The sequence below is a fragment of the Dreissena polymorpha genome, chromosome 3 (assembly GCF_020536995.1).
Source record: "Dreissena polymorpha isolate Duluth1 chromosome 3, UMN_Dpol_1.0, whole genome shotgun sequence".
NCBI classification, from domain to species: domain Eukaryota; kingdom Metazoa; phylum Mollusca; class Bivalvia; order Myida; family Dreissenidae; genus Dreissena; species Dreissena polymorpha.
In genome coordinates, this window is record NC_068357.1 from 126,934,413 (window position 1) to 126,961,121 (window position 26,709).

General features: G+C 39.1%; 2 protein-coding genes across 3 annotated transcripts; both read right to left on the bottom strand.

The window, feature by feature from the left end:
* Positions 1-7,346: 7,346 nt before the first annotated feature.
* Positions 7,347-15,626, bottom strand: LOC127871364 (uncharacterized protein DDB_G0271670-like). 2 transcript variants are annotated; one of them, XM_052414180.1, is made up of 8 exons: positions 15,459-15,626; positions 14,839-15,345; positions 13,294-13,507; positions 12,089-12,186; positions 11,021-11,200; positions 10,285-10,362; positions 8,744-8,923; positions 7,347-7,880 (listed from the first exon to the last, which is right to left on the bottom strand). In XM_052414180.1, the coding sequence occupies exons 1-8, from the start codon at positions 15,517-15,519 to the stop codon at positions 7,408-7,410; spliced, it is 1,791 nt and encodes a 596-aa protein (XP_052270140.1). In that variant the 5' UTR covers positions 15,520-15,626; the 3' UTR covers positions 7,347-7,407. The 2 variants fall into 2 exon arrangements, with proteins under 2 accessions (XP_052270140.1, XP_052270141.1); XM_052414181.1 differs by lacking the exon at positions 14,839-15,345.
* Positions 15,627-16,712: 1,086 nt separating this feature from the next.
* Positions 16,713-23,172, bottom strand: LOC127871356 (uncharacterized). Its single transcript, XM_052414165.1, has 2 exons — positions 23,003-23,172; positions 16,713-19,928 (listed from the first exon to the last, which is right to left on the bottom strand). Exons 1-2 carry the CDS (start codon positions 23,037-23,039, stop codon positions 16,927-16,929), a joined length of 3,039 nt encoding a protein of 1,012 aa, XP_052270125.1. The 5' UTR covers positions 23,040-23,172; the 3' UTR covers positions 16,713-16,926.
* Between the last annotated feature and the right edge of the window lie 3,537 nt (positions 23,173-26,709).

The window sequence follows — 26,709 nt, forward strand, 5'->3', positions numbered from 1 at the left end:
TTCCTGTAGTAATTGGTGAACCCGTGTCCAACGCTTTATAAATTGAGAACTGTGAATATAAACAAGCTTTACCTTCTACTATTGCGTTGTTAGCACCCGTAAATACAAAAGATCGCAGCTATCTGTTGAGAACAAAAGAACGTTCCCAGAAATCCCTCTGTAGAAGTATGAACGAGGTTACGAAACAGATTATTCGTTTTATATTTAATTGTTTGTTATATACGGTTTTAGCGATTATGAAGCATTTTGTTGTTTTCTATCGTATCCCTGATGTTATTGTTGAACTCATGTTCAACGTTTTATAAATTGAGAATATAAACAAGCATAACCTTATACAATTGCGTTGTTTTCCCGAATCTATTAAAGCGGGTATATACGATTTTTTATATGTGTTTAATTGTAATATATTGATAAAATATGTTACAATAACATAAAATGGGAAAGAAAAATTATACATTAAAGCCGAATTTCATAAAATGCAGCAAAGACAAATTAGCGCCCCGAGCCGATTGTGACGTACATATTTTCCTACAATAACCGAAGCATTCGTCTTTGTATAAGGATCGGAGTTAGTGTTCGTGTGTCGTATGAATAGATATCGTTGCGGGAATTCAAATATACCGTTAAACTAAGTTTAGATTCACATCGTACATGTATGGTATACATGCTGGCGAATTCGGCTGTACAGCCGTTTTCAATTTCAGAATTAAATATCTGGCTTATTTCGCTTTTTTGACACATGTTCTTCTTAACTTTTATTTTAATTTATATTGAAATATATATATAATATTGTTTTACACATTTTATATAAATTCATAAATATTTGACAAAATCGTATATACCCGCTTTAATAGGCTCAGATTAACAAGCGTAACCTTATACCGTTGTTATCACCCGTGCAATTGGACTCTCCGTTGTTTATCTGCAGCCGCATCTATTAATAGCCTCATATTATGAATGGGCTGAGCAAAAATACTTCGTCATGAAAACGCAGCAGAAAGTGGACTATTTCAATCATTCATAAACAATCTCTTCCGCGACACGTATAATACAATCATTGTTTATTGATTCTTTTCTATATAAGCTCCGTTCGAAACTATTACATTTAACACGATATTCATATAATGTTTCCATTTGTGAATGAATATACATGTAGTTGGAAAACTCAAACCTGTTGCATAAATTACACAGCTCTCGTGCGGGTGTGGCAGGTAGTAGGCTCTCCGTAGATAAGCCGAACCGACTTAAAATTTTGAGTAACAACATTAGCTGAAATTTTGAGTAACAACATTAGCTGGACGCTACGCGACCAACTAAAAACTGTAACATCCGCGTCATGCGAAAATTGGTTTAATGTCATATGCTGAGAGCGAAGCTCGAGTCCATAACCCGATAAGACTGCGCGGATGCGCAGACTGGGATGGAGCTACGCTGTCAGCATATTGCATAAGACTCATTTTCGCATGACGCGTGGCTTTTAAAATCCAATTGCGTCTCTTAAATGGAACATTGTATCATAATGTTTACCGAATAAAAATTAAAGTGACACTGTATTATAAATAGCAAACTTCAAAGGTCAGTAGCCTATCGTTGCTTGCAGGAAAGATTTTCAGACAGACTGACCGCGTACGTCACACATGTGTGCCTAGATAATTAAACGATTTTCCTTCTATCATGGACACTTAACTATTTCGATGTTGTTGTTTTTTTCACAATGCAATACAAATGGCATTTACCGATAGGTCTTCATTCACTTCTTTTCCTTAAATTCGTGTTATTGTATATCTTAAAAGCAATACTGTGTTATCAACATAAGGCGTTTATTAATAGTACATTCCGTCTGCCGCTGACGATTTACTGACACAGCACTGACTTGAAAGTCTTGAGGAATATATTTAATTCGGAACTCGCGCGATGTGGGTTTTTCCGATTTTCTTCCCATTCAGTAGTGGGGTGAATATTGGATTAAGTTCCATTCTACATTCAAAATTATTCAAAAACACAATTAGTGAAGCAGTGTCGACAGACCATTTATCAGTTACGTACATGTCAGACGGACGTCAACCTAAGCTGGACACGACCTAATGTGACCCAGACCGCGATTATGAAGGCTTATTTGACGCACGACAAAAGCTGTGAAGATAACACCGTTACGGACGTAAATACTTGTTTGATGGTGTTTTTTATTTAAACTTGATTTATATGATTATTTTTTTGCGTTGTTTCATTGTCTAAAGTGATTGTGAATGGCTATTACATAAATTCCAAAATCGTAAGTGTCTTTATCAGAACATACAGTGCGTAACGGTGTAAATATACATTTTAATTATGTGTTACAACTTTAAGATTTTTTATAAAATGTTTGGGTACATCATTAGTTTAAACATATTTATTTCTTTTTGGCAAGTACAATATATCAAAATACACAATACAATAGTTATCAGAAAAGGATTGAAACGGAAGAAATAATTCTTATAGAGTTTCTCTCCTTGCGATTATATTTACACATAATTGGCAGTTGGGTACATCATTACTTGTTTATATACTAAATTCTTCTTTCATTGGACACCTTTTTGAGGACTTTATGATGCTAAAACATGTTTGCAGTTTTTGTTGAATTTAATTGTACATTATATATATAAAAGTCTTCTTTTTTGCGGCGTAACACTGTTGTCATAATTGTAACGGTGTGGAAAGATTATCTTATACTTTCATATTCTTGTTAATTCGCATCGTGTTTTTTACAAGACCTTTTTGTTGTTTGTCTGATAAGTTCCATGTTAAGTTTGCGAAGTTGTTTGAAAGACAATCGGCGATATGAATACGAACTTTATTCACACCAAATTGTGTTTATATATTTGTCCACACCGTTTCGATGTTGTCAACACCGTTTCTCGTTCAGCGTAACGGTGTGGAACGTAACGGTGATGACATTCAGGCATTCTGAAAGACCTGATTCCAATTGTATTCATTCTCCATTTTTATCTGATAAATTCCATGCAAAATTTGCGATGTTGTTTGAAAGACAATCGGCGATATGAATACGAAATTTATTCACACCATATTGTGTGTATATATCTGCACACACCGTTACGATGTTGTCAACACCGTTTCTCATTCAACGTGACGGTGTGGAACGTAACGGTGATGACATTGAGGCATTTGATCATCCACAAACAGCATGCTACTTGTCTCAAAATCTCAAAACGCACACATTTTTTGTGGAATCTAAGAAAACATAATATTTGAAAATAATTAACGAACAGAAAAAATGAAATAGAAACAAAATGGAAGAACGGTGTTGGCACAGAATAAAAGTACGTTCAATATTTTACTAACTTTTTGATTATTTTAATATGTTTCACGCTCTGTTCATTGCTTCATTATGACGCCAATGGTTGAAAGAATGTTTACTTTTCGGAAAACATAGTATTCCCGTATCATTCCCGTGCGGTAGATGAAATTTCCTTCGTAACGGTGTCGACTTGCAAAATTACGGACAGAGCCATAACTTACCGTTTAAAATTATTCTGCATATATAGCTACTAAATGTAACTGTTATTAAGTTAAGTTTAAATATATTTAGCTCCATATGGTTGGTTAATTTTATTTTCGTTTGACATTTTTTATAAAACAATCAAGAAAATTACCTATTAAGAATTCGGACAACATACCGTTACCAACTACATGGGGATTAGTTACTTCGTAAAAGCATAAAACGGCTTTAAGCGTGTTTTCTGCTATTATGAAAATAATACCGTTAATTTCTACCATTAAGAGTATTGTTGAAGATGGACAATAAATGGAACCTATAAATAAAATATTCACCCAGTGGATAATAAGTATTTAAACGACAGTATTATTTCTTTTAGAAAAAGTCACAATTCAAGTCTTTTGTTGTTATTACTATTACTAATATTAATAATAATTACACATACTAAATCTAACACTGATATACATGTATGTCAGACGTTTAATGCATGATTCAAGTCTAAATACACCGTTCAGATGTACAGCCGCCTATACGAATGGGTCCAGTAGCTAACATCCTTAAAAGACATGAAAAACAGACTTTGTCAGCTGTATGGTAACGAAGGAACCTTTAAAAACGGCTTTTCATGCCTCTATGCAATATTTCGCCTGAAAAACATATTCATGTTCGTGTTTTTTTTCGGCATGCTTTATAGATATAGCAATGCAAAGTAATGTATGGTACAGATCGTTAGTGATGTGCCTTCTAATCTTAAGGTCTTAGTCTTTAGCGAATAATTTTCTTTACTTTTTAGATTAGATTAAATAAAAGCATCATAATACAGCTATATCAATAGACATATAAATATCCAACTGATATGGAACGATATATTAGTGCTAGTACTACGAATTGACTGCGGACAGTAAGGTTTTTGCTGTTTGGTACTTGTCTGTATGATTTTAAATAAAATAATGAATAGTATAATATATATACAATGTCTAGTTTCGTTGACAAACTTCCATTAAAACTGTATGCCCAGGCCTACGCACAGTATATGCAATGACATAGTTACGTGACCGAAGCTGTTTACATGTACATGTAGGCGGATGCAGCATTATATCGTGTTACATAGTATTCTTACAAATTAAAAACTATCGAGATAAGTTCGTCTAAAAAAATGATTAAATCATGGTATTTTTATAAACTATAACGAACGTTTGAGCAAAACAAGTGGTGTTTACTATTCAGCGATAAGAGAAACTATTGATTCACTCTATTTTAAAATATGCTAGTCAGCTTTTGTTTGTACCTACCGCGCGTGCTTAAATATCGGGAAAACCCAGACTGGAGAGTTCCGAAAAACAACTATTGGGGATGGAACATAGTGGTAATGGTAATTGTAACTGGACCTAAATGTGAAACTATATTCCGTATTAAAACGTCATGTCCACATTTCCCTACATTGAACAGTGTTATATCCTATACTACAAAGACACGGTGATGTTGCTTATGTTCCAGGGGATTATGCCAATATCAGCCGATGGAGTGAATGAGGTGTATTATTTCGGGTCTGCTTGCGTTATGTAAATGTCATCAAATGTTAAAACCTGGGTTAAACAGCTATGGCGATAAATGCGATTACACAGTCCTCACGTGCACACGTTAAAACACATCAAGGATTTAAAGTTTTAAAGTTAAAAAGATATGGTGATTAACACATGCGCACGTGTTAAGCCACCCAAAGAAACGGTTGTGTAAGGTATTTTTTAATACCTTACTAAATTAGCGCAGAAACCAATTGTCACTGAGTTCCAAACAACAACTTTTTATTATTCAATATTTTGCACACAAGAACCATATCGATTCCTTCAAGTTCATTTTTACAATAGGAAGTCACGTGTAAAATGACTGCTGTTCTGTGTAAAAGTGTATGCTCTAAACAAAAGTATTGAAGTATTCTGAAATATCATGGCAAAAATGTTAACCTTTATCAAAATACGGTACTAATCTCGACACATCTTTCAATCCTTGATGTTTTCTGGTGGTAATAATCTCAAATTGACAGTGAAGCTCTCGGTTTGATACATTGACAACATTGAAGAAAAAAAGATATGTGATTGTCAGAAACACTATGTCCCCAACTGCGCCGCTTTGAACGTATATATTTGACCTTTGACCTTGAAGGATGACCTTGACCTTTCACCACTCAAAATGTGCACCTCCATGAGATACACATGCATGCCAAATAAGAAGTTGCTATCTACAATATTGCAAAAGTTATGGCAAAATGTTAAAGTTGGAACAAACAAACAATTAAAACAACAAACCAATCAACAGACAAGCAAAAACAATATGTCCCCACTATAGCGGTGTGGGACATAAACATGTTTCAGATTTGCACATTTTCGTTGTGGTTATTTCATTTGCGATGAGACAATAATATTGAACATTTTACATGCTAAAAATATTCATTATATGCATATTTTAACGATTGAAAAACCTGAAAAGTATAAACCATATAACTGATATAAGTGATAAAACATTCCAAAATCTGTGAACAATTCCTTTTAATACAGAGCATTATACGACCATACTGAGAGCTGTACAGTTGAGTCGTGTTCTAAGAAAACTGGACATAATGCGTGTGCGTAAAGTGTCGTCCCAGATTAGCATGTGCAGTCCGCACAATCAGGGACGAAACTTTCCGCCTAAATTGGATTTTTGTTAAGAAGAGACGAAAAATGTCATTAAAGCTTAAAGTGTCGTCCCAGATTAGCTTCTGCGGACATACAGGTTAATCTGGGACGACACTTTACGCACATGCATTATGCCCAGTTTTCTCAGAACAAGCCTCATTTTATTTTGACCTCCTAAGTCTCAGCTGTATAATTATGTACGAGTTATTGCATCATTATGTACGAGTTATTGCATCATTTTACTGACAAATGTTGCTATACATGTATCTTGTTTAAGCGTAACAGTCGCGATTTGTGTTTGAAAGTATAAACTAAATGGACAGTCCTTTAAACATTTAAATGTTTGAATTTCGAGACAATAGAGGGCTTACAGAAGATATTACTTACTCTGTAAGTTATATTCATGTTCAGTTATTTTCCCTTATTTTTTCCACAGCAATGTTCCTTAAGTAAAAACAACACAACACAACCGCACTTTAGAAAATTGCTTGGAATAATTTTTTTTCTCATAATGTTCCCGAAACAACTAATGTTTATTCGCTTCAGAATAAACCATTTTATCCAACGCAAGCTATTTAACTATATTGATATATATATATACGTATTATCCGTCATACACGAGTTTTCATGAAAATTATTCCCTCGCGTAAGGGCGCTGAACCATAGTATAGTAGGCTCTAATTCCACGTGCGTTCTTTAACCCTGTTGTCTCACTGCTGAGTAAGTTGCATTTCATTGTTTATTTAGAAATGTATTCGCTTTTTGGCGGAAGATTCTCTCACTCAACGAGTTTCTTTCGAGAATCTTGTTGGCATGATCCTATTATAACACATCCTTCCGGGGTCGGGGGATATAAGCTATCATAATTGTATTGTATAATTTTTGTTAATGTTTTATTTCTTACAAAAGATTACTATGCATTTGTTGTTTAAACTCAGCCTTGACAGATATTTTGCCAAACTTAAATAATTAATTAATTCCAAACTTATTGTGCTTGTCGTTGGATTACCTATGTTAATTCGCTTCAGAATAAACCATTTTATGTATCGCAAGCTATTTAACTATATATATATAAAGGGCGCTGAACCATAGTATATAGTATGCACTAATTCCACGTGCGTTCTTTTACCCTGTTGTCGTTGTATAATTACAAAAATATCAGAACTTCAGTTAAAACATTTGTTTTCAAACACTTTATTTCCCTACATTCTCTTCGTTACAGTAAACACCGACTTGCTTTTATCGTCCAACTTGCGCCTGTGGGTTAAAGAAGTTGAAGGTCTGAGAGTTGTACTGGTCGGGATCGAACCCCCCAGCCGCTCCACCGCTCTGACCAAGCTTTGACGTGGATGGGTCAAGGAAATTCGTCTGCAACTGATTGACCTTGTTAGCGTCGAATTTCGGTGCGCTCCCGCTGCTACTGCTGCCGCCACCGCCGCCACCACCCGACTGCGACTGTGGGTTAAAGAAATTAAAGTTCTGTGTGTTGAACTGATCTGGGTCAAAGCCGCCGGCAGCGCCGTTGCTAGCCCCGAGCTTCTGAGAGGAGGGATCGAGAAAGTTACCGGTAATTTGGTTTACGCTGTTAGGGTCGTATTTTGGGGGACTTCCGGATCCGCTGCTGCTGCTACTGCCGCTGCTGCTGCTGCTGCTGCTGCTGCTGGAACTACCACCAGGTGCACTTGGGGATGCTTGACGTCTTATGTAGCTTACTACATCGAAACGAAAAATTGTCAATTAACGTTATAGCTTCTTCCGATACAAATATTATAATATGTGTCGTTCCTGATAAGCCTTTTTGGATTGCAAAGGCTTATTTGGGACGACACTTCAAACTCATGCACACAATCCCATTTGCCCAGAATGGGACTCAAATATATAAGTAGTTGAGTTTTTCAAGTAATATACTTAATGCCGAACTCGCATATGTATTGTCTATAGTTATTATTTTAAATGAAATGTTGAATAGGAAGAACATTTTAATGGCTACAATATGGCTCGTTTCGGCTGTTGCTGTTGCAAAAATCCTGAATCTGATGATATTTCAAATATTTGAGCCGCGTTCTGAGAAAACTGGGCTTAATGCATGTGCGTAAAGTGTCGTCAAAGATTAGCCTGTGTAGTCCGCACAGGCTAATCAGGGACGATACTTTCCACCTAAACTTGATTTTCGGTAAGGAGGGACTTCCTTGAAACTAAAAATACCATTAAAGCAGAAAGTGTCGTCCCTGATAAGCCTGTGCGGATTGCACAGGCTAATATGGGACGACACTTTACGCACTTGTATTAAGCCCAGTTTTTTTCAGAACGCGGCTCATTTGAATTGTTAAAGAAACGGCAGGTGGCATTATCTTTCTTTTAACACACGGAAAAATACGCCAAAAATAGATTAAAGATTGCTCATGCCTCTGGCATATTTCCCGTACCAAATCAAGCATTGAACAAAAATAATCTGCCGATATTTACCCCATTAAACTTATTGTTCACAAAGTTTTGTCTAGCCTAGAATTTATAAAAATGCCCCTACAAAAAAGAAAAAAAACTTGACGTGGCTCAATGTTTTTATATTCAGTACCTCGTCTTTTTCCCAATAAAGCTGACGGGTTGAAGAAGTTGAAGGTTTGCGAGTTGAACTGGTCCGGGTCGAAACCTCCACCGCCGCCGCCGCTTGGTCCCAGCTGAAGTTTTGACGGGTCAAGGAAGTTGGCCGTGATCTGGTTCACCTTGTTGGGGTCGAAACTGGGTATCGAGCCACCTGTAGTTATGTTTACGGATTGAGATTTATTTGCATATTATTGCGACCTAAACCGTCAGGGGTTGCGTAATGCGATCAATGTGTGGAATTGTGATGTAGATATTACTGCGATATTGACTGTAAGAAATTGCGATAAAGTTATTATTGCGGTCATATCTGTGATAAATTGCGATCAAGTTAATGCGATCAAAACTATGTGTCATTGCGATTAAGTAATAATTGCTATCATAAGTGTATCGAATAAGAATAGAGTTATGATTGCGTTCATAACTTTGCGGAATTGCTGCTTAATTATTACGATCATAACGGTGAGGAATTGCTGTATAGTTATTGCGATCATAACGGGGAGGAATTGTTATATAGTTATAATTGCGAACATAACTGTCAGGAATTGTTATTTAGTCATAATTGCGAACATAACTGTCAGGGATTGCGGTTTATTTATCATTGCGATCGTAAATGAAAGGATTGGCGTGTAAAAAACACAGGTTTATAAATATAAATTCATCATTTATTGAACGAAATCCAAATGAAGCTGTGACAATACCCAACATGAATTGCTAAGTTTGTATCGGCCCAGTGAATGGTGGCTTAGTTATTGCCATATATAGAGCGCTTACGTAGGCAAAATAAAATAGTTCTTTAAAGGGGCCTTTTCACCGATTTTGGCATGTTTTGAAGTTTGTCATTAAATGCTTTATATTGATAAGTGTAAACATTGGATCTAAAAAATTCAAGTAAAAAATCAAGAATAATATTTAAAAAAAAAGGAAAAAAGAAGCCCGCAGCAGGGCTCGAACCAGTGACCCCCGGAGTCCTGGAGTAAAAACCAATTAGACCGCTCGGCCATCCTGCCAGGTATGGATGAGAGACGTATTTTATAGTTTATATAAGCAATCTTCGTAGTTTCACAAAATAAAACGACAACAACAGAACTCTCCAAATTAATCAATCGTTTCGCGTTGCAACGCTTTATAATTTTCAGGTTTTTAAAACGTCAAAAGATGCATATAATGGCTATATTATGGTCAATGTTCAGTATTACTGTTTCCTCAAAAATATCACAACTAAAACGAAAATTTGCGAATCTGAAACAACTTTTTTCAATTTTGTCAATTTACCAAAACTTGAAAAGATCCCTTGAATTATGTGATTGAATTCGACATTCTGTTGTTGACATAAAATTACAAACAGTGCTCGTTACTTTCTTCAGTGCTATTTTTTTTTCGGAAAAATATCCATAACTTTATTTTTGCTTAATATGTAAATAACGATGCAAATTTTTCGCCTTATGTGTATGCCACAGTTACAGGTGGACGTTAAGCCATTTTGTACAATCCACTTGAACTACTGGAACCTACTTGAGGAACTTCCGGATGAGCTGCCACTACTGCTGCTGCTAGGAGCGCTGGGGGACGACTGGCGCCTTATGTAATTAGCTGCATCAAAATGACAATGGTCAATGAGAGTGTTTTTTTACCGTTCTACCCAGTTGTTATTTTTTCTCCGTGAACACCCGTGTATGGGTTGAGTTCACAAGCAATATATGCATATAACAACACATATTTTACCTTTTAATATCAATAGCTTTTACCTTGCAATATTAACAACATTTGCTAAAGAAAGATTTGACAATACATTACTTGTTATCTCTATTTTCAAATCTACTGAAAAATTCGTGACGATAGTTCCCACATTTTACTTTGCCTAAAATCATTAAAAAAATGTAATTTCATTTAGTACAAGGCGATGTAAGTTATCGATCTTTAGGAAAAAAATTATATTAGAAGTAATATGAAAATGTTAAAAATGTAATGGCGAAAGAATGGCTTGTTGCTGTCGCAAAAACTTGAATATGCTAAGATTTCAAAAATGTGAGTTGTAAAGGAACCGCAAGTGGAATATTCACACTTTGAAGTATAAGAGCAAAAATTAGATCCTAGGTTTTTGATGCCTCCGGCATTATGTCCCCACCAGCACCAAATCAAGCAAAATAGCATATCGGTGTTCTCCCGTAAAACTATATTTCCACTAAGTTTTGTCAATCAAATGCCATTATAGCCCTTAATCAAACAAAATGCAAAAGAACCGTACTACCTCGTCTTTTCCCCACCATAGCCGATGGGTTGAAGAAGCTGAATGATTGAGAGTTGAACTGGTCCGGGTTGAAGCCTGAACCGCCGCCGCCGCTCTGTCCGAGCTGGAGCTTGGACGGGTCCAGGAAGTTGGCTGTGATCTGGTTCACCTTGTTGGGGTCGAAACTGGGCACTGAACCACCTGTATTAATGGTTTTAGGAATTGAGATTGACATATAGTTGCGTTCATGAGGGATTGCGAGATAGATACCATGGCGATCAAAACTTGCGACAGTCTTATCCCTTGATAGATACGAAGAAAATGCTTCCAGATCTTCAATGATTTTACTTTTAACCCATTTATGCCTAGTGGACTCTCCCATCCTTCTAAATTGTATCAATTTATTTCCTAAATTAGGGATGTCTAGTATATTTATTTCTATATTTAGAATATTTCTTACAGAAATTCCTTTATGCAAACAGCGCAGACCCAGGTGATCGATCGATCAATCAATCAGTCAGTCAGTCAGTCAGTCAGTCAGTCAGTCAGTCAGTCAGTCAGTCAGTCAGTCAGTCAGTCAGTCAGTCAGTCAGTCAGTCAGTCACAGTCAGTCAGTCAGTCAGTCAGTCAGTCAGTCAGTCAGTCAGTCAGTCAGTCAGTCAGTCAGTCAGTCAGTCAGTCAGTCAGTCAGTCAGTCAGTCAGTCAGTCAGTCAGTCAGTCAGTCAAGTCAGTCAGTCTGTCTGTCTGTCTGTCTGTCTGTCTGTCTGTCTGTCTGTCTGTCTGTCTGTCTGTCTGTCTGTCTGTCTGTCTGTCTGTCTGTCTGTCTGTCTGTCTGTCTGTCTGTCTGTCTGTCTGTCTGTCTGTCTGTCTGTCTGTCTGTCTGTCTGTCTGTCTGTCTGTCTGTCTGTCTGTCTGTCTGTCTGTCTGTCTGTCTGTCTGTCTGTCTGTCTGTCTGTCTGTCTGTCTGTCTGTCTGTCTGTCTGTCTGTCTGTCTGTCTGTCTGTCTGTCTGTCTGTCTGTCTGTCTGTCTGTCTGTCTGTCTGTCTGTCTGTCTTATAGTATAATTATGTGGAAATACTGGCACACACTAGAGGATCCGCTACTGGAAGAGCCAGACGAGCTGCTGGATGAGGAACTTCCGGAGCTGCTGCCACTACCGCTGCTGCTGCTTGGGCTACCGCCGCCTCTGCAATAATTATAACATAAACTTTTTGAGTCGCGTTCTGAGAAAACTGGGCATAATGCATGTGCGTAAAGTGTCGTTCCTGATAAGCCTGTGCAGTCCACACAGTCTAATCAGGGACGACACATTTCGCCTAAATTGGATTTTTGCTACAAAGAGACTTCATGTAAACGAAAACTGTCATAAAAGCGGAAAGTGTCGTCCCTGATTAGCCTGTGCGGACTGCACAGGCTAATCTGGGACGACACTTTACGCACATGCATTATGCCCAGTTTTCTCAGAACGCGACTCATTTCCTGTTTTGGGGATGATGATCTTGAAATCTATCAAACACTCGTTGATGCCTGTAGGCACCATGTCGAACACAATGTCAATTATTCACATGTTTTATCTTTGACACGCCTTCTTTGTATGTTTTGCGAGTAATTTGTAATAAATTATTTATATTCAAGGCAATTCTATTTTTTACAATTAGACATGTAATCTACAATTTGGACCTGACTTTATACCGCCTATTATGGTTTCATCCCATGATTTTTCAAAGTAAAGGTTTGAACCAACAATATTTCAATAAAAATTGATGGTTTTGGAAGATATTTGCTTTTCACGTAATAACATTTGTATTTATCATCTAGAAAAGAATACGAAGTTTACTTATGAGAATAAATATATAATGCATTATTATGCACCATGTTCAAATATATCAGTTACCATCGATACTCATTTGCCATATTAACATCTAGAAGGTAGTTGATTTTCTACTAGCTGTTGATTTATTTCGCACTTATATGGACCGTGACTTGTTAAAAGGGGGTTTAATGCATGTGCGTACAGTGCATTCCCAGATTAGCATGTGCATACCACACAGGCTAATATGGTATGACACTTTCCGCTTGTATGATATTTTTTTGTTGAAAGATAGTATCTTCTTAGCAAAAAGCACAGTTAAGGCGTAAAGTGTCGTCCCTGATTAGCGTGTGCACACTGCACACGCTTATCTGGGACGACCCTTTACGAACACGCATTAAATCCCCTTTTAACAGAGCATGGACCATATACAAACAATCACTTGTTAATTATCAATACTTGAATTCATAAGAAATCTCTCACCCTCCACTGATGAACTGCGATGGATCAATGAAGGAGGAAGGCGGCTGCATGTTTTGAGACAGCCCGGAACTCGAGCTACCGGAACTGGTGCCTCCCAATGGCGGCGATCCGCCGGGGGAACTGCTGCCACTCGACGAGGACGACGAAGACGAGGAGGAGGAGGAAGAGGAGGAGCTTGATGTTGGCGGTACGGTCTGCCGACGTTCTAAGTGCCCTGAAATATAAATTATTATATAACAATAATAATAACAATTTGAATAATGATATTTATAAAAATACTGATAACAAATAAATAAATAATAGTAACATTGATTATCATGATGAAAATAATATCAATAATAATGTCAATAGTGATAATGATCGATAGTCGTCGTCATCATCTTCTTGATCACTTTTATAATCGAGATCATCAACAGCAGCAGCAGCAATCCCTTCCTCATTCTCATCCTTAGCATCACCAATATATTCATTATCATTTGCATATTAATTGCACATATTGTCTTCATTGTCATTATTTAAATCATTTTCATCCAATACTTTGATAGAATTTTGGAAAAAAATGCTTATGGGTTTAATATTACATTTACGGATATTTCTTATTCATTACGGCATATTTTGTTTGAAAACATTTCTGACTAACCCGATTATATTTCTGTTAATCATTGCACTTTTGAAGTTTATTCTGTTTGTTGGTAAGTGCGTTTAAAACAACAACAGCACAACTGACTCGACTTATTTAGATGCTATTGTTTTTTTAACTCTAAGAAATCCTTGATAAGGAAACCATTATTCCGCAAACATACATCGGTAAGGATTCGTCAATTAAGACACCCCATTTCCATTGTATATTATGTTATTTTGTCCCCCAAAATAAGCTAAAACCACAATTTACCTCTCTGCTAAGCTAACACGAGACCGGCAAGGCCAATTCCAGGACAGACTACTATATGAGGCGCGCTCTGTGAAAACGGGGTTTAATGCATGTGCTTAAAGTGTCGTCCCAGATAAGCATGTGCAGTAAGCTTTTATGTTATTTTTCGTTAAATGGTAGTCATTTCTTGGTTTAGGCGGAAAGTGTCGACACTTACTCAAATGCATTAAGCCTAGTTTTCCTTGAGCGCGGCTTATATGGGCCGTGTTCTGTGAAAAGGGGGTTAAATGAATGTGAGTAAAGTGGCGTCCCAGATTAGCCTGTGAAGTCCGCACAGGCTAATCAGGGACGACACTTTTCGCTTTTATGATATTTTTCGTTTACAGAAAGTCTCTTATCTGCGTAAATCCAGTGTAGGCGGAAAGTGTCGTCCCTGATTAGCCTGTGCGGACTGCACAGGCTTATATGGGACGATACTGTACGCACATTCATCATATCCTCTTTTCACAGAGCGCGGCTCATATTGTTTGTAATGGAATTCAAAAATATTCGTGCTTACAGTTACGAGTTGCAGTTCGTACTATATACGACTGTATAGAACACATCAAACACAGAGACAAGTTGGACGGTAAGTTGTTCCATTTTCTATGATTTACATTTAATTGACTACTTACTTCGGCCAAATAATTGATTCGGATTAAAACTTCCATTTTGCGATGGGAACATGCTCCCCAGCATTCCCGGGTTAAATTGACCGCCACCATTAAAACCCGCGGTGCTCGTTGACCCATTTCCGGTCGGCTGTCCAAAAGGATTCATATTCATGTTCGGGTTCATGTACCCTATAGGGGAGCTACTTCCGTTGGTTCCGTACTGGCTCCCGGACATCGGAGAGCCAGAGTTGAAACCGGACGCGCTCATTTGATTTGACGTCATAGCGCTTCCGGGCAAATTTTGACCGCTTCCACCGGAATTATATCCGGCGTTGCTCATTTGACCGGCGCTTGGCTGTGTGTTAAAAGGATTGTTTGAGGGCTGGGAACCACTCTGCGTCTGATTACCGGAGGTGGAATTCTGTTGGTTGTACGTCGGTTGAGAGTTGAAGGGATTACCGCTGAAGGGGAGACTATTCATGCTCGAGGGGTCAAACGTTCCCGACTGACGCCGATGAAAACGTGAACCTGAAAATGTCAAACCCCTTGGTCCCTTCATTCGCAAAAAAAAGTCCGACAATTTATTTGAATTCGTTTTTTACACACAATTTTTAATGAAAGGACAATAGTATTCAACTTACGAATTTTGAATCCATTTGTGCTCAGCACGATGAGCGCAAGACAAAGCGCTCGGAACCACATCTTCTTCTGTTTTGAGAATTTCGCCTCGTAGAATCTGAGTTTTAATTAGGATTGTTCAGAGTTCCAATTCTGTTTCTAAATCTTTCTCCAACAAGGAAGTTTCGCGCTGATAAGAATAATATCGTGATGTTGCCATGCTGTTTCTACTGATAAGAACATTTATTTGAAGTAAAAGCGATCAGTCACGGGTTTAGAGCTCAGGTTAAAATAATGGGATCTAATTGGCCTATTTGAGTATGTAAAAGGGCTTACACTTTATGGAATTTACCCACTATAATCCAACACAAAAACAAAACCGTCTTTGTTCAGACATGGGCCCGTATTCATCAACCCATTCTTAGATTTAGAATAAATGTTGTCGCAGGCTGGTCTGGAGTTACCCTGTCCGTTAACGAAACCATGAACTCATGCTTTACTGTCAGATTGGTCTGTAGCTATGCTGGCCGCATATGACATACGACTCATTTTCGCACGATGCGGCTTAATGTCAAGATGATGCAACTATTGGTGATCATGACTATGATAATGACGACCGTGACTATGATAATAGTGACGATGCAAGTGGTAAAGGTGATGATGACCGTAACGATGATACAGAAATTGATGAGTGTAACGATGATTATTGTGATTTGTATGCTTACTTCAACCATAGCACAACATCAAATATAAATATAGTTCGCTCTTTTATCTCTAAGAAAACCGCGTAGAAGGCCAATAAGTGTTCCTTATAGCAATTGCCACAATTTCAACGCTAGATGTGGTATGATTACATAGATCGTTGCTGATACAAAATGCTCGTTTTTATTTATCTGTGACACAATTAATTCCATTTTAATTTCCCGCGAATATATCTATTCATACGACACACGAACACCATGTTAGTGTTCATGTTTCGTATGAATAGATATTGTTGCGGGAAATTAAAATGGAATTCAATATGCATAACAATAATAAAAACGAGCATTTTTTATTTACAAACATCTATTTTACCAGACCACATCTAGCGTTGAAATTTCGGCAAATGCCATAAGGAACAGTGCTTTTTAATTGTTTAGCTTTATTTTACGAAATATTGTACGAAATGTTCGTTGATTTTGAGTAGTAATGTTATTTTAACACATTTTCCCTAGAGCGGTGCTCACATAGAAACAAACAGAAAGAAGACGTTGGTGTATATTCGGAAAATGCAAACAACAGCGACGCATATTTTATGTTTGGTCACGCAATCATTATTAATGGACATCAACAGCTACGTTAGCAGAAAATGTTTCTCTGAAGAAAAAATCAACAACAGGATTTTCAGCGTGTATTATTAACACGGACTCGATTAAATCCACCAAGATTTGTGGTTCCATGTTGAGGTTAAATGTTCAGGTTATTAAAGTTTTATTGATGCATTTATTGTGGTTACAGAACTTGTGTCGTGGTAGACATCGCAGGGTCTATCGTAGCTAACTTCGATGTAAGTGCTGCCTGTGTTGATGACGTCAACGCTGGTGTTGATGACGTCAATGCTGGTGTAGGTGACGTCAACGCTGATGTTGATGATATCATCAGGTGCGTTTTTGAAACCGGTTTGCCTGAGGACGACGTTAGAACCGGTGCCGGAGTAAAGCTGTTCCCGCCGGTGCCTACATTACCGCCGCCGGATGGATTTCCACCGGGAAGACTTAACATTCCGGAAGGATCGCGGTTTTGCTGCTGAGCGCCGGAAGTTCCCGGATAAAATGCCGACGCCCCCTGCATGAGTCTCGACATAAGGTCCACCGGGTCGAATGATGCGCCTTGCTGTCCGCTGTTATATGACGTTGCTCCGTTCACACCTGAATTGTTCATAGTACCGGAATCATTCGGATCGTATTTCAAGTTTGATAACACGTTTTTGTCCATCCCGGGATTCCGACCTAACATGTCAATTGGAGAGAATGACTGCTGACTGTAGGCGCTGTTTATCTTGTCCGGATCGAACTTCGCACCGACGGCCATAAGAGTTGCTTTGTCCATACCCGGATTTGACATCAGCATTTCTAAAGGATCAAAGTTTAAATGCGCTTTGTTGAATGCGTCTGGGTCAAATGTCATTTTGTTCACCGTATCGGGGTTAAACGCCCCAATGAAGGCTGAGCCATAGGCGCTTTGGGAATTTCCGCTTCCGCTGTTTTCGCCGCCGGAACCACCGGAACTCCCGCCTAGGAAGTACCCAATCATCTGACTGATGTCCGAGTCATTGTCAGGCACGTATGGATTGCTCATCGCCATTTGGTTCGCTTTGTTCGGGTCGAAAGCGGAAGAGTATAGATCACCGCCGGCGGACCCCGCCGCAGCATTTCCAAACGTGTTGGCGCCAAATCCCCCACTAGACCCATACGGATTGTACCCAGACAGGGCGCCTGAGCCTGAATCATTTCCGTTTTGGGTTAATCCAAAATAATTTCCGCTGCCTACTGAACCAAAGCCTGTATTGGCTGAATTCGGATCAAATCCGCTGTTTGTGCCGAGCCCTATTCCAAACGAAGAGCCGGAACTGCCATTTTCTGACGTAGACCCGTTGCCCATAGCTTTAGACATCATATTGAACATGGAATTCGGATCGAATCCGCCATTTCCGCTTCCCATGTTTGAAGTGTTGCTTCCAAACGACGCCTGATTTGGATTGAAGCCACCATTAGAACTACTCTCAACTGGACTCTGGCCGAATGCGTTTTCGGAAACGGCACCGGAAGTTAAGCGACCGGGAATAAACGATGATTGTCCTTGTTGCGCATTCAATTCGTTAGGATCGAATCCACTTTGGCCTCTGACTGGCGCGGCGGTAGCAACAGTGGTGGTAGATTCAGATGCTTTGCCAGAGATAACCGTTGCTGGCGTTGTGAAATGTGACGTGAAATTCAAAGTAATCGTCGTTGTCGTGATAGGTTTCACAGTAGTGGCGGTTACACTAGCGGTGTTCGTAGTGGATTGTAAAGTCATGGCTTCAGGAGACACCGACGGTGAAACGGTTATTTGGGAAGCTGCCGTCGTGGGGAATGTAGTTAAGCCATTACCATTATCATCGGTTTCTTTTGTTGTTTCACGGCGGGTTCGAATCCAGGACTGAGCATTAGGATTGAAGTTTGATTGACCGGAGTTCAGGAGATTCGGATCAAAGGCTTGGTTCCCCATAGGCATAGTCCGCAAAAAGACTGGGCTTCCAGCAATCTGCCCGATCCCGCTCTGCTGATCGACGAAAAAGTTGTTTTGACCCCCACCTCCCGAGTACAGACTTCCCGGGACAAACATTCCGCTGGGGTTACGCTGAATCGATGGCGCTTCGGTTGCTTTCGTACTGGCGGCTTTTTTCGGGGTTGTGTTCGCGTCTGGAGCGTGCGTGACCCCTTTATCGGAGGTCTGCGCCGCCTGAGCCTGTGCGGATACAAAGTTTGATCGATAGTTCGGGAAGAAGGCTTCAGGCTGAATATTCGGTTTGTTGAAAGTCATTAGAGCTTGATTTAATGCTGTCGCGTCAAAAGAAGGTCTCTCAGCATCCTCGTATGCGTTGAAACGATACCCACCGGAAGTGCCCTGCGGTGTCTGAGAGACGCTTCCAGCTAGCGAATTGTCGGGGTCTTTCATTTGATTGACCTTGTCGGGGTTAAAGTTTAAATTACCCCCACGGCCATGCGGTTCTGAACCTGTCTGCGTAACAAAACCTTTGAACGCTTCGTTCGGACTGAAAGCGTTCTGTTGGCTATTGATCACATTGGGATCGAACACCTGCGCTGCCATCTCGAAGTTCTGAGTTTGTGTCGGTATTTGCGGTTCCCCGTGTTGAGAGCTGTGCGAATTCTGTTTACCGCCATTCGTTTCCAAGGTAGGCGGTATTTCCGCTACGGCCGCCACAGCCTGTGTCTGCGCTCTGGCCTGCTCTTGTAGGAACATATTTGCCGCTCCGGAACCGACCGGCAGCGGGTTCACATCAGGTTTCTCCACTCTCGAATTGGCATGTATATCGACTGTATGCTGCTGACTACCTATAATTTTGTTGAACGTTTTCGAGAATCCTGTGTGAGCCGCGGGCAACGGTCTTGCTGGGGGCTGAGGTTTTGGCGTTGACGGTTTTGCTTGGCGGTTGAACGCTTGACCAGAAATTTCAACGCCGTAAAATCCATTTGCACTGTGCGGAAGCTCCGTTGCTTTAACATCTGGTAGGTATGTAGTCGGGATATTTTGCTCGGTAAATTCCGTCAAAAGCGATCGCCAGCCGCCGTTTCCGTATAATTTATCGAGAAGCTTCTCCAGTGGACTTTCAGTTGTTCCGATTGCAGCCGACAGTGCGCCATGGCGTGAAAACTGGGGCGGGAGAACATCGTCGTCATCTTCTGCACTTCCGTAGTATTCGTTGGCACCCGGAAGAGCGACTGAGCATGAAACTGAAATTGAAAAATGTTTTATTAATACTAGCTGCCTGTTGAGGACTATTGTCAAGAAATTTGTATTATTTAATAACGTGCATCACGTGCCCGTGTTTCATATTTCACGTTTTAGTGTGACCTTGACCTTATCGTACGCACCGGTATTGTTCGAGACATGCCTTCTCAACACGGTTATCATGGTGTGGTATTTGTTTTAATTTACAAGATGAACGTGACTTTGAACGTTGAAATTTGTGCACAGGTTTTACTGGCGTTGCAATCTTTCCACATAGTGAACACATGTGGTAAGCTGCTTTAAAGAGGCATTCGATGGTATTTCGTACTAAATACAAGAATATTATAGTCATTTTCCCACTCTTCAATCATATAATTATCTAGTAACAGTGAACATATTGGTGAAATATACAATATACATGTACACGATGCCAATTCACGAACTCACGCCTACATAAAATCGAACTCCAATCATGATTTTACGTGCATACATATGACGGTCTTATATTTATATTTCACCGATAATTATTTTACTGGCATTATTTAATTCCCTAGCCCGCGAAGTCTCCTCGCGAGAGCTTTGGTGTAATTATAAAAATATCTACAATGTATTTTATTGCGCGTTTAAAACAGATACATATGTATTATCAACCATTGACCGAATATTAATGAAATGATACTCTTAATTTAGAAAATATACTGCTAGAAAGGCCTAACAATTGTGTATTGTATAATGAAGGTACAGCTTGCACTTGACGTTTGACGCACGCACGCAATTTAACGGCTATATCAAACATTTTGCAGTTGGACTTAGCAAAAAAAGTGTGTAAACAAACTAAATATGAGCCTTGCTCTGGGAACACCAGGCTTAATTCATGTGCCTAATGTGTCGTCCCAAGGAACACCAGGCTTAATTCATGTGCCTAATGTGTCGTCCCAGGGAACACCAGGCTTAATTCATGTGCCTAATGTGTCGTCCCAGGGAACACCGGGCTTAATTCATGTGCCTAATGTGTCGTCCCAGGGAACACCAGGCTTAATTCATGTGCCTAATGTGTCGTCCCAGGGAACACCGGGCTTAATTCATGTGTCGTCCCAGAGAACACCGGGCTTAATTCATGTGCCTAATGTGTCGTCCCAGGGAACACCGGGCTTAATTCATGTGCCTAATGTGTCGTCCCAGGGAACACCGGGCTTAATTCATGTGCATAATGTGTCGTCCCAGGGAACACCGGGCTTAATTCATGTGCCTAATGTGTCGTCCCAGGGAACACCAGGCTTAATTCATGTGCCTAATGTGTCGTCCCAGGGAACACCGGGCTTAATTCATGTGCCTAATGTGTCGTCCCAGGGAACACCGGGTTTAATTCATGTGCCTAATGTGTCGTCCCAGGGAACACCGGGCTTAATTCATGTGCCTAATGTGTCGTCCCAGGGAACACCGGGCTTAATTCATGTGTCGTCCCAGAGAACACCGGGCTTAATTCATGTGCCTAATGTGTCGTCCCAGGGAACACCGGGCTTAATTCATGTGCCTAATGTGTCGTCCCAGGGAACACCGGGCTTAATTCATGTGCATAATGTGTCGTCCCAGGGAACACCGGGCTTAATTCATGTGCCTAATGTGTCGTCCCAGGGAACACCAGGCTTAATTCATGTGCCTAATGTGTCGTCCCAGGGAACACCGGGCTTAATTCATGTGCCTAATGTGTCGTCCCAGGGAACACCAGGCTTAATTCATGTGCCTAATGTGTCGTCCCAGGGAACACCGGGCTTAATTCATGTGCCTAATGTGTCGTCCCAGGGAACACCGGGCTTAATTCATGTGCCTAATGTGTCGTCCCAGGGAACACCGGGCTTAATTTATGTGGCTTATGTGTCGTCCCAGGGAACACCGGGCTTAATTCATGTGTCGTCCCAGGGAAAACCGGGCTTAATTCGTGTGCCTAAAGTGTCGTCCCAGGGAACACCAGGCTTAATTCATGTGCCTAATGTGTCGTCCCAGGGAACACCGGGCTTAATTCATGTGCCTAATGTGTCGTCCTCGATTAGTTTGTGCTATCCGCCTAAACTGGATTTTCGTTAGTTTAAGCAGAGACTTTCTTGAAACGAAAGTCCATTAAAGCGAAAAGTGTATTGAATGAAACTTTTACGCACATGCATTTATCCATTCTTTTCCAGAAAAAGGCTCATATCAATTATTTTACAAGTAACCAGATCAAACGTTATTTCAAACTATAAAACATATATGAGTCGCGTTCTGAGCATAATGGGCAGAATGCATGTGCGTAAAGAGTCGTCCCAGATTAGCCTGTGCAGTCCACACAGGCTACTCAGGGACGACACTTTCTGCTTTTATGACATTTTTCGTTTAAATGACGTCGCTTCTTAGCAAAAATCCAATTTAGGCGGAAAGTGTCGTCCCTGGTTAGCCTGTGCAGACTGCATAGGCTTATCTGAGACGACACTTTACGCAAATACATTATGCCCAGTTTTCTCAGAACACGACTCAATTATTTTAAAAGTAACTAGATCACAAGTTATTTAAAACTATAAAACATATATAATTACGTTTACATGACATATAAAGGAACAATAAATATATCATAAAGGCAAAGATAACAAGGGTTAAGGTAATTTTGTTGACTACATCAACAACCTTTCGTCGCCGTATACATTCAAAAGACATATAGTTAGAAAGAAACCGCTTTTTCTTTCATTCTTGAAATAAAACAAAAACATCGCAACCTCGTGTTACTTATTAAAACATATCTGCTGCATGTACATGATTTAGAAGCCGTTGCAATAAAAAATGCGAATATATTTGTGAAAACTTACGTAAATGTTAATTGTATGTTTGTGCCACTTTTGGAGTTACACCAAGGATCTAAACTTATTTTACACCATTGTTTTAAAACTCATTATTAGAATATCGTTTATTTATGATTTTTTTTATAAATACAAAACATCTAAACATAATACATTTTGAACTTAATCAAAATACTGTCAATAATTAGTTTTTCCCCCGAAGTATTCCACATTAAATATTAGACAAAATAGACAATAGTTGTTTATACCTTCAAATATAGCAAATCCAATCAGTAATGCAAACATTTTTGTAAGTAAAGAATATATCAACCAGCTTTAATTAATTTCTTTTTGAAGCCTTTATTTCTATTAACAGCTCACATAATTCATGTAACTCCAATGTTAGTGTCCATGTTTGGAGGCCATTCCTTGGCAATTTCCGGTGACAACTATGTGACCTTGATAAAATGCAGGTGTCCGATATCGCATATTTATATCATATCAACGACTTCTGACGTCATTATCATTAATCTGTAACGTCTGAGTACTCTATACTAAATTGTATAATCATAAAAACAAATTGTATATTTTTATGTTCAATACTGTTTTCATGGTTAAATATTGTTGCTTGTTGAGTACATGCGACTTTCTACCAGGTCTATGTTTCCTAAACATGAGATGCCGATTGCATGCTTATGACAGTATATGAAAGAAATGGGATTTTCAATGCAATTTACATAAAAAATGGATCCAACAAAAAATTTGAATCCAACGAAAAGTTTAAACACAAATCTAAGGACAGAAGGGGTAATAACGTGCTCGGTGAAGATGGCGACGTCCATGCCTAGACAGTTATTTTTCGCCGTTTAATACACTTTATTACTTTTTTATATTTTAAATGACGCTCACTTTCCCTCCATATCAGTAAACAGATTATTTGCGTTTATTTCGTATTAAAATTCAGTTTATATCTCGACTTTACTACCCGCGAATTTTCTTAGTGGAGCTGTAATGAGGTCATTCCGCTAAGAAATTTCGCAGCGAGTAAAGTCGAGATATAGAGCGAATATTAATGCGAAATAAACGATTGCAACTTTATTCCTGATATGATTGGAAAGCGAGCGGCATTTAAAAATGTTTGGAAATATGTCGGTTGTTTACAATAGCAAATACTCACACACACAATGACATTTCTACATGAACAGGACTAAACAATAACATTAACGTTTATTTATGCATGCATTGTTTTTTAATTATATGTTTAAATCACTCGTTATAAAAAAAACTTGCATCCGTGAAGACAGGTCGATGACCAAGTCCATTCAATGTTGATACGCCGTGACAGCCGTAGTGGAATACCGGTTGTGTATATGGTGTCCGCTTAGAAAACGGGAAGTCACGGGTTCAATTCCCGCTGTGCGAGGGTTCTTTATATCGCCATCATAGACACCAATTAATGGTTCTTGGCAAAAGGAACGGACTGCACAGGAAACGAACTTCAGGGCGAAACTAATGTCAATACGGTTTATAATACATGCACACGCTGTATAATTTTACGAAAATATTCAGACACTAAACTTAGCTCTGTTGCACACATAAGCATGGTAATAAGATTCAAAACCAAAGACCAAGGTGACCGTCAAATCCAAGCCCACAAACATTCAAACTTAATATAAAGAAAAGCTTAAATGTTCATGGATTTCATATCAAGCAACTGAACATCCAAAAACATACAACAGCAATATCAATCGACTGGGAAATGTATTCTGTACAAAAATAACACAAATAACGAACGTCTTCCGTGTAACTTTTATTATTGTCTTAGATTAAGGACTATGATGATAAATTACAAAGCAAATTTTCCAAATTTATTGACATCAGTAAACATAAGCAAGTAAACTACAATAGAAACTATCAGAATTCAGTCATTACCGACCAGTACGATATTCAAAACTGAACACATTCTTAGCTCAGCTACAACCAATAGAGTCGTGTTCTGAGAAAATTGGGCTTAATGCATGTGCGTAAAGTGTCGTCCCAGATTAGCCTGTGCAGTCCGCACAGGCTAATCAGGGACGACACTTTCCGCTTTTATGGTATTTTTAGTTTCAAGGAAGTCCCTCCTTGCCGAAAATCAAGGTTAGGCGGAAAGTGTCGTCCCTGATTAGCCTGTGCGGACTGCACAGGCTAATCTGGGACGACACTTTACGCACATGCATTAAACCAAGTTTTCCAAGAACGCGACTCAATACATAGTCGTAGTAGATGTGTTTAGAGAAAGATGCTTCAACAAAAACACTCATTCAAGTCGCCTCCAGGGAACGCAGAAACTGCATTTTGTTGAGATAAACTGATAGTTTTGGTAAGATGACATTATGGTGGGTCAACTCAACATAGTGTTTAGATGATCCAGCATCATATTAACTGCAGCACGTCATTGACACGTATTGCATGTATTACACGAGCCTGGGGAAACTGGGCTTAATGCATATTCGTAAAGTCGGCACAGGCCAATTAGGGACGACACTTTCCGCTTTTCTGAGTATATGGTGTTTTTCCAATAAAGGAAATATATTCGTAGTGAAAATACAGTTTAGGTCGGAAAGTGTCCTCCCTGGTTAGCCTGTGCGGAAAACTTGTCAGCTCAAACTTAAAAGCCCTTTAAGGATGCCGTGCGAATGTCAATAATTGCATGTATAACATGATGGGGTCCGAGAAGTCACGTTACCGAACATAATGGTCCTTTTATGTTCTGAGCATAGATAACCAAGGAAGATTATCTTTTTAAAGACATTTTTTGTTTTGCGTTGGTTTGATGTAATATTATGTCAACACTTCACTCATCTTCGGAACCCATGTTTGGAAACCATTAAATAAGCTATGTTTCGGAATCATGTTGTTGTTTCCAATTGGTTCCGCAAACAACATACGCTGTTATTTCAACGGTTTACTGGAGTGATTTTGTTACAATTATTTACGTAATATTCACAGTAGACATACATGCGTCAGAGGGGGTAATCACGTGATAGTCAAGATGGCGACGTCCATACCGAGACAGTTATTTTTCGTCGTTTTATACCCTTTATTACTTCTGTTTATTTTTAAAATGACGCTCACTTTCCAGCCATATCAGTAAAAAGGTGATTAGCGTTTATTTCGTATTTAAATTCGCTTTATATCTCGACTTTACTCGGTGCAAATTTTCTTAGTGGAGCCCTTATTAGGTCATCCGAGTAAAGTCGAGATATAGAGCGAATATTACTTAGAAATAAAAGTCAGTAACTTTCTTTTTAATATGGCTGGAAAGTGGGCGGAATAAAAAATAATTATACAAATAATAAAGGGTATAACACGACGAAAAATATATGCCTCGGCATGGACGTCGCCATCTTGTTTGTAACGTGATTACCCCCTCTGATGCGTGGTGTCTGTCAAATTGTTGTACAAAATATGGACCATGCTCTGTGAAAAGGGAGTTTAATGACTATGCGTGAAGTGTCGTCCCAGATTAGCCTGAGCAGTCCGCATAGGCTAATCAGAACGACACTCTCGGTCTAAACTTGATGTTTGCTAAGACACAACTTTCTTTTTACGAAAAATATCACAAAAATACAAAAATATCCGTGCGGACTGCACTGGCTAATCTGGGACGACCCTTTACGCACATGCATTAAACCCTCTTTTCACACAGCACGGCTCATATCTAGCATTTCGTAATTTCAATACTTCCTTATTAACGATAGTCTAATATTGACAGTAATTAGCGCAAGAAAAGACTCTGTTAGAATACAGGTCAGTATGGCATAATTTTACGTAATTTCAATGGACCGACATGTATTTCTCTTCACCTTATATCAAAGGTGCGGAACCCTTGTATATACTATCAGGCCAGGTGACGATAAGGGGCCCATTGTCCCGCCGATTCCTATTCATGACCCCTCAAGTTCACTTGCGATAACGATAAGGCATTCAATAA

Excerpts from the sequence above, each read along its gene's own strand:
- LOC127871364 (XM_052414180.1), bottom strand. The coding sequence starts at position 15,519 with ATGTGGTTCCGAGCGCTTTGTCTTGCGCTCATCGTGCTGAGCACAAAT. Across the intron at positions 15,346-15,458 it reads CACAAATGGATTCAAAATTC|GTTCACGTTTTCATCGGCGT; the intron begins GTAAGTTGAATA and ends TGACATTTTCAG. Across the intron at positions 8,924-10,284 it reads CTCATCCGGAAGTTCCTCAA|GTGGCTCGATACCCAGTTTC; the intron begins GTAGGTTCCAGT and ends ACATAACTACAG.
- LOC127871356 (XM_052414165.1), bottom strand. The coding sequence starts at position 23,039 with ATGTTTGCATTACTGATTGGATTTGCTATATTTGAAG. Across the intron at positions 19,929-23,002 it reads TGGATTTGCTATATTTGAAG|TTTCATGCTCAGTCGCTCTT; the intron begins GTATAAACAACT and ends TTTCAATTTCAG.